Below are 12,479 nucleotides of genomic sequence, written 5' to 3'. Positions count from 1 at the left end.
GCACTCCACACCTCAGAACGGGTCTTCTACAGGCAAAGAGGAGACCGTGATGAGTAAGGAGGGCACCCCACAATCCAGAACGGGTCCTCTAACGGGAAAGAGGAGACCCTGGTGAGGAAAGAGGGCACCCCACAATCCAGAATGGGTTCTCTAAAGGGAAAGAGGAGACTCTGGTGAGGAAAGAGGGCACTCCAAATCCCAAAACAGGTCCTCTAGAGGGAAACACAAAACGCTGGTCAGTAAGGAGGGCACCCCACACCCCAGAACAGGTCCTCTAGAGGGAAAGAGGAGACCCTCATCAGTAAGGAGAGCAACCCACACCCCAGAACAGGTCCTCTAATGGGAAAGAGGAGACCCTGGTCAGTAAGGAGGGCACCCCACAATCCAGAATGGGATCTCTAAAGGGAAAGAGGAGACCCTGGTGAATAGGGGGGCACCACACAATCCAGAACGTGTCCTCTAAAGGGAAAGATGAGACCCTGGTGAGTAAAGAGTGCACCCCACTCTCCAAAATGGGTCCTCTAGAGGGAAAGGGGGGACCGTGGTCAGGAGGGCACCCCACACCCCAGAACAGGTCCTCTAGAGGGAAAGAGGAGACCCTGGTTAGTAAGGAGGGCACCCCACATCCCAGAACCGGGTCATGCATAGCCCTTGTCCTGACATTGGCCTTGGAAGGTGTGGGCAAGTTTAAAGACCAACGTGCTTCCTCCTTTTGTCCTCGGGAGAGTGGAGGAAATGAGTTCTTGATGTGAGGGGCTGGCAGCAGGTCAGCAGAGGGAGGATGTCCAAGTGATGGGCAGACTCGGGGTGAGGGGCATGATCACTGTGGGGAACAGTGACCCCATAACATGGAGGACACCTCAGCATCCCCAACTACTGCCATTCAAGGAGACCCAGGCATGAGTCAGGCAGAAGTGCCCCTTAATTTATGCTCAAGGATCAGGGAGGGGACGGCTTTCCCCTCAGAACTGAGATCGCAACACAGCAGAGGGAGTAACGGCAGATACACATGTAGGGGGTCAAGCAGCACTGAGGTCACACCTTGTGTCAGCTTTCCCAAGGGGCCCTCCATTTGATTGGTACATCACTCCTCTGGTAGGAAACAGGCAAATGCAGCTAGACAACGCCAAAGTCAATTCCTCCTCTGGATATCGGGTGGGTGCTGACCTCAGTGTGATAGGCCACAAACAACGACACAGAGGAGACCCTGGCTCTAGCAGTGCCAAGCAGGGAAACTGAGGGAGGACACACCCTGAAATGGACAGGTGATGAAGGGAAAGCCAACAGCAGAAAGGGGGGCTTGAGGCCCTACTTGGAGACCAGGTGAGGTGTCTGAATGAGAGCTGAGGACCTAAAAAGTCCAGGACAGGGAGGGCTCCAGAGAGATCCAGTGCTGGGTGCCCCTGCCAGAAGCAGCATCTCAATTTGTACTCGAGGCAGGGAAATTTGGAGCGTCACCTTCAGAGCAAGAGCAGGGAGTGGGGACCCAGGTCATGCCAATAATTGACTTGATGATCCTGTATGTGAACTGATGCCACTCCCAAAACCGAAGACACAGTATACTGCGCCCCCCCCTCCCCCCCCCAGCCCCTGCAGTTACCCAGGGAACACCCAGGTAGGACTCTACAGCTCTCAGCCTAAGGTACACTTTAACTTCCACTTCAGGGTTGACAGGGCAGAGTATGATCAGAACAGGAGCGCTGTGGGTTCTGGACACTGCCCTCAGACCCTGCAGAGATGGCTTTGGTTAAAGGCAAGGTGCACTCTCCCGGCTGAGAGTGCACAAGCCATCTCGTTCTCCCTCCTCCAGGTGCCAGCATCACCTACTCTCTTGCCACACTGGTGCCTGCTGTCCCTGACCAGTGCCATCATGCCTCGGCGGCAGAAGAGTAAGCACCACGTCTGTGAGAAATGCCAGAAGGCCCGGAGTGAGACTCAGAGTCTCAAGGGTGCTCAGGCCACTGCAGCAGAGGTAGAGGGGTCCCTCCCCTGCCCTCTTCCCGAGGGTTCACCTCCCAGCTCCCCTGCACCTGACCCATCCCAGGAGCCTCAGGGAGCCTCAGCCACTAGCTCTCTTGAAGCAGGTGCCTCAGGCCCAACATCTGATGCCAGCGGCACGAGCCAAGATAAGAAAAGTGTAAGCGCCTCTCAGGCAGCACTCGCCACTCTGAGGGCTCGCAGAGATCCTATACCCAGGCAGGTGAGCAAGTTGATGCAGTACCTGCTGCAGAAGCTGAACCGGAAGGAGCCCATCACTCACAACGCATTGCTGAAGTTTGTCAACAGGAGGCACAAGGAGCACTTCCCGGAGATCCTCAGGAGAGCCTCTCATCACTTGGAGCTGGTCTTTGGCCTGGAGCTCAAGGAAGTCAACACCAACAGTCACGTCTATGCCTTTTTCAACAAGCTGGGCCTCCCGATTGAGGGAGACCTGAGCAGTGATGAGGTCTTGCCCAAGACCGGGTTCGTGATGCTGCTCCTGGGAGTGATCTTCATGAAGGGCAACCGTGCCACTGAAGAGGAGATCTGGAAATTCCTCGATGCGTTGGGGATCTACCCCGGGAAGAACCATCCCATCTTGGGAGAGCCCAGGACATTCATCACCAATGATCTGGTTCAGCAGAAGCAACTGGTGTGCCACCAGATGCCCGACAGTCAACCTCCAAGCTATGTGTTCCTGTGGGGGCCAAAAGCCCATGCTGAGACCAGCAAGATGAAAGTGCTGGAGGTTCTGGCCAAGCTCAATAATAAGGCCCCCAGTGCCTTCCCAAGCCTGTATCAGGAGGCCCTGACAGATGAGGAAGATAAAGCATGGCTGAGAGCCGCAGTCATGGTTGGCCCTTTTACCAAGGCTACTACCTCTTCCAGGGCCAAGTCCTGTAGCTCCTCCCATGTCTAGTGAGGTCTGGGCCAGGCTTTTCTCTTTGCGTTTAAAGAGAGCAGTCAACCTTGGAAATATAGAGAGTAGCGGGCTCTTTAGGGAACAAAACGTTTATGCTATTGGGTTTCGTTTTCTTCTGCAAATGAGTTAGTTTTAGGATTATATATACTTTCAAATGTTGTTCTTCTAAGTGAAAGTTTGTTTGCTTCAGAATCTAAGTTTAGTAATGTCATGGCTATCACATTTATTGCTGTTGAGGTTTAAGTTTAAGAGTTTTGCTTTTTACAAGCCGATTGAACAGCCTTCAATATGTTCTTTTTGCTGCAGTGCAAGGTAACATGGCACAGAAATAGGATTTTTCCTAGAAATGGGAAAAAGCATACAGGAAAATATTGGGATACCAAAATAGAGACACAAATGTAGAGGTCGGTGCATTCTGTGTTTGCCCTGTTCTCTTGGTTCTTTTCCTGTGAGTTCAATAACATACACCTGGATTTGCATTTGAGAAATTAAATTGTTAAAAATTTGAATTCCTGCTCCTGTCTTTTTTCCCCCTCCAGCTTTAATTGACCGTCTGCTCTTGGGAACCGTCTCATAGTACTAGTGGTGGTAAGAATAAGAAGACTGATAGTCACTGCCCATAAAATTGAGCGTCGAGCAGCAGCACTGGTCATATAAGGAAGATGGTGGCACACACTGTGAGAAATAAGTAAATGGCATGGAACGAGAAGAGGTGGGGAAGAGGAGGCTGTGGGTGAGAGCAATCTATTGTGCATCATGTGCTCAAGGCAGTGTTTCACCTTGGCAGCCTCCAGTCCTGCCATGTGGGGAACAGGTAATTTTCAAGGAGGCTGCATGATGGGATGGATGAAGTTGAGGGAGTGGTGGGAAGAGGCCAGATTGTTAGATGATGGGTCGCAGAGTTGAGAGAGGAAGCCTGGAATGGAAAACTGATTTTATCAGTTACTTTGGGATGTGGGAAAACCAGAGAGAAACCGCCACCTGGAGCTAGACTGGAAAGGGGCCTGTGCACCTGTCCCAGGGCATGTGAGCACAGTGCAAGAATTAAGTGTTTTGGGCACACATTGTCCAGAGTATTTCTGAGAAATAAGGATGATGCTCCCTTAAAGTAAGATGCTAAGAAGCCACTGGAAAAATGTCTCCTTTCGGGGGCTCAGAGAGCCAAATCTCCTTCCCTAATAATGGCATTTTAATTAGAGAATCAGAGTGTAATTGGGCACACTGTAAGGGAGGGCTCTAGTTACGGTGGCAATGAAACAAATAAAATGAAAGGTGGTTTGGACAAAAAGGCACCTGGGAGAGAATTTGTTGGTCCTTCAGACAAATGAACTTTGTGCTGCGTCTTGCTGGGGAAGACATCCCCACACCCATATTAAATAACAGATGCTCCATGGGGGGAATTCAACTTAGTCCTACCTGCTCAGCAACATTTCGGCTTATGCAGATTTCTGTGTTGTATTCAGTTGCATGTTCTGTATCATAGCATGGAAATTAAATTCTGTGAGGCAAGGTGGTTATCATCCAGGGGTCAAAACCATCTTGACTGATAACTTCCATGCATTAAATCTCCAAAGTTGTCTAATACTGTTCCAGCTGCTTTGCCTTTCATCAGAAATGAACATTCATGGTCCTGCATGAAAGGCGACCAGACACATTTTGCAAGCAAACACTTGAAATAGTCTCATACTCAAGGCTGGTAAGTGATAGAGCTGGGCTTGACCCGGATCTGAATTCCACTAGAGCTGATGCTGAGTAACTAACTCCTCCAAGTCCGAGGTACAGCTCATGTCACTTAATTCTTTTTCCTACTCCCAGCTTTCAAAATGTATTTCAGATGTCAAAAATCATAGCTTCATGCTCCAAATACTGACTTGGAAAGCAGAGCCCCAGCAACAAGCAAGATAATTACCAAATTATAGGTGAGGTATGAATAAAAAACCAAAAGATGGTATTCAGCGATAAAATCCTAATCTGCAAAGGAAATATCAGGAAACCTGGAAAGATCAGGGTCTCACAAAGTCATTTGCCTCAGCCCCTGCCCCGTAGGAAGTAAATCCCTTTTCTAGAAGCACAGTTTGCTGAGAGTCTTTGACTGGCTAGTGTGTTTTCTCTGGCAGCACATCACCTGTCCTGGGCTGTCTGCCGTGGCTGCAGCTTCCCCATCTCACATCATTCCTGGCACCAACCCATTCTCAGTTAGGTGCGCAGTAGGGCTACTAATCAAGAGTTCCCAAGGATAAGGCATTTCCCAAGAAGCCTTTCACAGCACAGATAGGAGTAAGAAGAGGACTCTGATGAATAGGGACTGGGGAGACAAGAACCTCAGAATAACTGGAGCCACAGAGAGACTGGCTTATGCCTCCTCTCAGACTTAGAAGGCTGAGGAAGGGGTGTCAGATTGAGCATTCCCTCACTAATGTTAGATTCTCAAGGACATGGGGGCTTTGGTACACATGGGTGACCCTCGGTGGGTAGAAAGAGCAGACCCAGGGGCCTCCTGATTGAGGGTGCAGGGTTCACCCCTACCCTGAACACACAGGCCCCAAGGAGCCTGAAGACTGATGTCATCCCTGGAAGGGGTCAGACAGGAGAGCCTCATGTGCATCCCCCGACATTTCCTCTCTGGCACCTCAGTAAGTGAGGGCCGTGGTCTGCAGTACAGGGAGGTAACCCAGGCCCCGCCTGGAAACAAGGGCAGAACACTGAATTACAGCTGAGAGGAACATAGACACTAGGAACATGAGATGGCACAGAGACTGCCCAAGCCATCATCCCTGGGATGCCTTGGGCAGGGCAGTCAGACTGACTCTGTATAAGGGTGTCACAGATGTGAGGGACTTATTCTCAGGGGAGGGTCTTCAGGTAAAGATTGGAAGGAGTTCCAGGCCCTTTCAAGAGTCAAGGTGAGGACCCTGAGTGAGAACTTCGGGAACCCATTACTCTCAGAATTCAGAGGGCCCCACAGGACCCCGCCCCTTCTGCTGCCCTGGGTTACCTGGCCACATTTTGCAGGATGTGACATAATCACTGCCTTCTATGGTGTCATAATGGTGGGAGGGACTTGGTGTAAGGGGTATGGCCTGAGGCCAGTAGTCAGAGATTTCTAGGCTTTCCAGAGGCCAAGGTGAATACTAGGAGGGCTGTGGGAACCACCCACCGCACAACAGTGAGTAGACCATAAAAGTCATTCCTTAGTTGGCTACAAGAATCAAAGGACTGGTATGGTCAGAGCCTAAGCTCCTGAAGTTCCTCTAAGGGCCTCAGGTTGGCTCTGACTTTAGTATGAAGGGCATACTGAACACATGCCTGCTGTCTCCTCATGTGTCCTAAACTCTTATAAGGGTCCCAATAAATTTAGATCATGCCTATACTAATGGCCTCTTTTAAGCTTAACCATCCCTTTAAAGAACTTACCTCCAACTATAGTCACATTCTCAGGTGTTGGGAGTTTCGGCATCAACATGAATTGGGGGGGGGGGAGCACAATTCAGCCTCCAACAGGCAGGAATCAGAGGTGTCTCCATAGTTATCTCAATGCAGGAAAACAGAGGACACAAATAGGTGTTCTATGTACACTCTCTCCAGGAGGTTCTGACACATAATGGTAAACTCCTTTTGATGAGAGGCACAGAGCCTCCATGTTGGCCCTTTCTGCCTTGAGGTCATAGGGTCAGATCCCAGTGCATAAAAAGAGCATTTTAATTAGAGTATGTTGAGTGGAGATAGGCAAACTCTAAGAGAGGGCTAGATTTTGGTGGAAAGACAGAAAAAGGAAATGGATGAGGTTTGAATGAAAGGACAGCCGCGAAAGATTGAATGAGCTGGTGGTCCTTGAAGAAATTTTAGAAACAGTGAGCTGCATAAAGGTAAGAGGAAAGGACCCCCCACCCAACCAATATTAAACAATAAATGCTCTAATGGAGAAAGGCTATTCAATTTTGCATTGCAAAGTGAATTTTGGGCTGATTCGGTGTTCTTTCTGAGAGTGTCGCATTTTCTCAGACATACCCTGGGTTTTTGAAAATGTCTAAGTAGGGTGATTCTGTACAGGGAAAATTCATAACGGCCATTCATGAAATACCCAGTATTTGCCAGTCATCTTGGCAGATGCTTCCAAGATGTGTGTTCCCACAGTGTTCCTAGAGAGGGTTTATCACACCCAGTTGGCAGATGAGGAATTTGTCATACTCTGATAGTCACAAGGCCCTAAGTGACAGAACTAGACTAGGCCCCTAGCCTGAATACATCTGTTCTTGTAGGGCACACACTGCCCCACCTCTCCCAGCCTGAAGCAGACCTTACATATCTTCATTCACTTTTCCTCTCTCTATTCCAAAATATATCTGGCTCTACCCGTTTCCTATGATAAGTCCATCTTTCGGAACAGAAGCTACATAGACGGCCAAGTCTGGGTGCTAACGAGAAGGACTGGAAGAGCCTAGGTTTAGCCTGATTGTTTGGGCTTGTTTTTGTCTGAGAGCCGGCCCTGTGCCCGGAGTCCTCTGCCTGGTACCTCAGCTTCCCCATCTCACACCCCTCTTGGGACACAGAGCTCTTCTCTGTGGGACCTGAGCAGGGAGGTTTCTCAAGGGTTTGCAGGGGTGTGGCATTTCCCAGGAAGCCTTTCATTAGAGAGACAGGAGCCCAGGTGAGGACCCGGATGAATAACGCAGTCCTAGAGCCGGTGTGCGGACACTTCCCCTCACCTGCTCTGAGACCCGGTCGGGGGCGGACTTGGCTGGGGGAACACCTCTGAGAGGTGAGCCTTGCCCTAAGGGCTGTGGCCCAGGGAAGGGCCCCAGGTCCTGAGAGGAGTGTGGTTGACAACCCTGTGTGAGACTGAGGGTGCGCTGCGCCCCACAACGTCTCTGCACAGCGCCAGAGATCCCCCGAGCTGTAGGCCTGAGCGGCCCTGTCGCTGGTGCCCTGACGGGAGCGCTCGCTCCCTCCCAGCTCCTCGACTTAGGGAGTGAGAGACTTTACCTCAGGGCAGGCCAGTGAGGAGCCCCAGGCCTTAGCTCCAGGCCAGGTGAGGAGGCTGGACGAAGAATCAGGGACCCGTCCCAGGCACACGCCGGCCTGTGCCGCCGCCCCCAAAGCCCTGCCCCTGTTCTCAGGCCTGGGGCGCCCTGGGCCGCCCTGGGCAAAGCAGTCAGGCTGAGTGACCTTTCCCCCCGCCCCCCAGGGTCTCAGGAAGGTGTGGGTCTTGCTGTAAGTGGGCGGGCCCAGCTCAGCAGAGAATGGAGAAGGCCCTAACCTGGGTCAAGATGAGGAGACTCAGGCAGAAAGTCCTTCCAAGGACCTGCTTGCCGCTCCCTGAGGAGCCAAGCGTGGCAGTCGGGTGCATGTGAGCCTTCCTTCCCTACTCCATGCGTCATGGATCGGGAAGCTGACCGCCTTGACCTGAGGGGAAGGGTAGCCAGCCCTGAAGGAAACCCAGGTCGGAGGGAACTCTGGGTGTCCTAAGGGGCCGGTGCACCCCCATCAGTGAGGTGACACGGGCCTTGCCGCTGCCTTGGACCCTGAGAGGCCGGGGCGAGTCTGTCAGGCTGCTTGTACAAGCAGGGTCGCTTCAGTGGTGGGTAGTCCCTTCACAGGGTCATAGGCGTGTGAGGGCCTTGGTCTGAGTGGAGGGGCCTCAACTTAGGCAACTTCCCAGGTGCGGCAGGAGTCGGGCCCCTGTGAGGCCCAAGAGTCCCCGGCCTGCCAGCGGACTGGGATGCCTGCGGCTTCCATAACATCAGGCATCATGGCTGGCGCTCATTTTCTCCTTTGGTGCCTGGGGCGGTGGGGTGGGGTGGGAGATGGGGGTAGGGGTGGGGGCATGGCGGCTGCCGGGCAGCGGGATTGAAAGAGTTCATTCAAAAGGGACAGTTTTCCCTCCGCAGTAGGAGGATAGCCAGGTCTTTTCAGGGGTTAAGGGGCCCCCTGGACCATGATTTCTGAGGGAACCCCCACCTGGTTTGCCTAAGAAGTGGAGTCCTCTGCCTGGTACCTCAGCTGTACAAGAGAAACCCTATTGTCAGCTTGGGAGAAAATGGGCAGGTTGGGTGACTCATCCTCCTGGCAGTGGGGGGCGGGCAGGGGGTTCTCGGGAACACTGGAAAGAGAGAGGAGTCTCAGGCTATGCTAAAAGTCAAAAGAAAGATTGGACGGACCACCCACCATTGAGTAACAAAACAGGAATGCTGAGCCCCACCTTTGCGTTCAGTTCCTGAAGGCTCAGGGTGGGCCTGCCAGGCTGAGACCCACCCTCGCCTAGGTATGGCCAATGTAAGAGAAAAGAGGTCTTTAGTGTGAGGGTGCAGTTGCCAGTCAGCAGAAGGAAGGTATACCAGGCACTACGTGGAGACCAGGGGAGTACCCTGCACGAGAAGTGAGGACCCAAGCAGCCCATGAAGAAGTGAGGACCCACGCAGCCACAGAACTCTCACTTGGGTGCCCCCTGACGGGCATAGGAGCTAAGGAACCTTTCCACTGTCTCCTTTTGGGTCTCAGGGAGGTGCTAGCTTTGGTTTGAGGTATCAATTTCAGAGCAGCAGACTAGAGGGGGCCCACGACCTGCCCATAGTTGACACGGTGTTTCTGATTGTGAACTGAGGAGAACCTCACACCCTGCAACGGAGACTCCCCCCCGGCAGCACCCCTGCTCTCACCCCAGTACACCCTAGGCGGGACTGGCATGCTGCAGTCTAAGGTTCCCTCCAGCTGCCCCCACAGATTTCTCAAGGAACAGTGTGATGAGAATGGGAGCCCTGTGGGTGGCTAGAGCGCTACCCTCAAGGAAACCTGCAGAGGCAGCCTTGGTTAAGGCCAAGGCAGAATCAATCTTGCTGCTGAAGGCGCTCACGCCATCTCGTTCTCCTCCATACAGGTGTCCACATCTCCTCATCTCCTGCTGTCCCTGACCATAGCATCATCATGCCTCGGGGTCACAAAAGCAAGAAACGCCCCCAGGCCCGAAGTGAGACTCAGAGTTGTGGCAATGCCCAGGCCGCTGCAGCAGCAGAAGAGGAGTCCACTCCCCCCTCCTCTCCTCAGTGTGAAGGTATTGGTCAGGGTAAGCCTGGGGCTGGGTCCTGTAGCTCTTCCCAGGGGCCTCCAAGTGCGCCAACCACCACCACTACTTCTGAAGCTGCTTCTTGCCCTGGATCTGATGAAGCTTCCAAGGGCCAAGAGGATGATGGGGCAGAGTCCTCTGAGGCCCCTCTCTTAAGTGAGTTCTCAGAGGCGGATGATTTCAAAAACAAGGCTGTGTCTTTGGAGCTATTCCTTCTGTACAAGTACAAAATGAGGCAGCCCATTTTGAAGGATGACATGCTGAATATTGTCGGGGAAGATTACCAAAGCCAATTTCCTGAAATGTTCAAGACAGCCTGTGAGCAAATTGAAATTTTCTTTGCATTAGATATAGAGGAAGTCGACTCAACCCGTCACTCCTATGCCCTTGTCAGCAAACTGAAACTGCCCAATAATGGGAGGGTGCGTGCTGGCAGGGGCTTACCCAAGACCGGTCTCCTGATGCATATCCTGGGCATGATCTTCATAAACGGCAACCGTGTCCCTGAGGAAGAAATCTGGAATGATCTGCGTCTGATGCACGTGTACCCTCGGAGGAAGCACTTTGTCTTTGGGGAGCCCAAGAAGCTCATCACCCAAGATTTTGTGAGGCTAAAATACCTGGAGTGCCACCAGGTGCCTGGCAGTGATCCTCCACGCTACGAGTTCATGTGGGGTCCAAAAGCACATCTTGAAACCAGCAAGATGAAAGTGCTGGAGTTCTGGGCAAAGATCAATGATACCCTCCCTAGTGCCTTCCCAAGCTGTTATGAAGAAGCTTTGCGAGATGAGGAAGAGAGAGCCCGAGCCACAGAAGCAGCCAGGGCTGCCACCACTGCACAAATCCGTGCACTTTACCGGGCCATGGCCAGCAAAACCATTCCACCCTCAGAGAAGTCCAAGGCTCTTCGTCCTACAGACCAGGACATGTAATATTAGAAGAGTGATAATATTCTTGGAAATGTAAAAGGATCCCAGAGTCTAATTGTCGGGATAACGGAATAGAAAAAAATAAGCATGATCATTCTTACATTTGCTCATTCCTTTTAGTGTCCAGTGTTGTACAATTAACTGAGTTAAACTTTGATGTTGTTAGTTCATTCAAGAAGTAGGAGAAATAAAATCTTAATAAATTAGATCTTGTGTTTGCTGGTTGTTTTATCTGCCCCACACTGAGTTATCTGCTGCTGGGAAGTCTCAGTGTTAGTACTGGGATGCTAAAGGAAATTCAGCTCCTACTCATATAATTTTATCGCTTGCAAGTTGCACTCAAATGAGTGAGCTGTCCAAGCACCCATTAGGAACTAGAGGTAAAGTAACAGTAATGGGTGAGGAAGAGGGTGTTCCTCATGAGAGCAGTTAAGTAGAAATGTCCTGAGCAAGGCAGTTTGGGGACTGTGGGAAACTGTAATGCCTGAGCGGGATGGAATTTGCATTTACGCTGTGTGTTGGGTCAGTGGGGGTTGCGGAAATGGTGAGTAGAGGCCAGGCCCTCCAATGGTATGCTTGAGGGGTTCGAGGCAAAGCGCATGTTAGTCTGCTCCCGCTGCTGTAACGAAATACCACAGGCTGGGTGGCTTAAACAACATTTTTCACAGTTCTGGAGCCTGGGATACCCACAATCAATGTGCCATGGATTCAGTTCCTGGTGAGAGCTTCCTTCTGTGCTTGCAGATGGCGTCCTTCTCCCTGTGTCCTGACTTGGTAGAGAGGGTTCTAGTCTATCTTGTGCTTCTTAGAAGAACACTAATCGCATCATGGCTACCCCATGCTCAGGACATCAACTAAACCTAATTACCTCCCAAATACTCCACCTCCAAACACCTTCTCCCTGGGGATTAGGGCTTCAACATAGGAATTGGTGTGACAGGGGAAGGGGACACCAACATTCGGTTTATGATAGAAAACTGCTGCTGCAAGTTACTTTGGCACTCTGGATAGACCAGAGAGAAATCTCCACCTGGGTCAGGAAAGGAAGGTAGCCTTCGTTCTTTTCACATGCACTGAACACAATGTGCAAAGTAGGTGTGCCACGCTCATCATCTCCAGGGAGTTCTTGAGAAAGAGAGATGATATTCCCTTGAGGTGAGATGCCAAGAAGCCACTGTGCTGACACTCTCTAACGTGAAGTGGAAGAGGCAGAGCCTGCTCCCTTCAAAGGGCATTTCACTCGTGTTATCTTGAGTGAATCTGGCAAAACCTGAGTGAGGGCTAGCTTTTGTCCAGGGTGTAATGAATGTAAGCGGAGGTGGTTTTGATGGAAGGACAACTGGGATGGATGGAAGGACTTGTTCTTTGACACCAATTCTAGGAGCTTGAGGTGCATCCAGCTGGTGGAGGCCATTCCCCGTCTAAATTAAATGACAAGCGCTCTAATGTGGAAATTTGTCTTAGTCTTATTAGCTTGGGACAACATTTTGTTCTTTCAGTGTTCTTTGAGAATATTACATGTTCTATGACATCTCCTGGATTCAAACAAATTCCAAGGGAGGTGGGTGGTATCATCTGGGATAAAAAT

General features: G+C 51.3%; 2 protein-coding genes across 2 annotated transcripts; both read left to right on the top strand.

Moving 5' to 3' along the window:
* Positions 1-1,870: 1,870 nt before the first annotated feature.
* Positions 1,871-2,899, top strand: LOC148090619 (melanoma-associated antigen B1-like). The gene has a single exon (XM_087813401.1). The coding sequence runs from the start codon at positions 1,871-1,873 to the stop codon at positions 2,897-2,899; it is 1,029 nt and encodes a 342-aa protein (XP_087669527.1).
* A 5,379-nt stretch (positions 2,900-8,278) lies between these two features.
* On the top strand, positions 8,279-10,894 carry LOC107534259 (melanoma-associated antigen B5-like). Its single transcript, XM_016209283.2, has 2 exons — positions 8,279-8,342; positions 9,777-10,894. Exons 1-2 carry the CDS (start codon positions 8,279-8,281, stop codon positions 10,892-10,894), a joined length of 1,182 nt encoding a protein of 393 aa, XP_016064769.2.
* The last annotated feature ends 1,585 nt before the right edge of the window (positions 10,895-12,479 follow it).

The sequence above is a fragment of the Miniopterus natalensis genome, chromosome X (genome assembly GCF_054644295.1).
Source record: "Miniopterus natalensis isolate mMinNat1 chromosome X, mMinNat1.hap1, whole genome shotgun sequence".
NCBI lineage: Eukaryota > Metazoa > Chordata > Mammalia > Chiroptera > Miniopteridae > Miniopterus > Miniopterus natalensis.
This window is presented reverse-complemented; position numbering and strand designations above follow the sequence as displayed.

Bases quoted from the DNA above. Each gene is read 5' to 3' on its own strand.
- LOC148090619 (XM_087813401.1), top strand. From the start codon at position 1,871: ATGCCTCGGCGGCAGAAGAGTAAGCACCACGTCTGTGAGAAATGCCAG.
- LOC107534259 (XM_016209283.2), top strand. From the start codon at position 8,279: ATGGATCGGGAAGCTGACCGCCTTGACCTGAGGGGAAGGGTAGCCAGC. The intron at 8,343-9,776 runs GTCGGAGGGAAC...TCCTCCATACAG, and splicing joins CAGCCCTGAAGGAAACCCAG to GTGTCCACATCTCCTCATCT.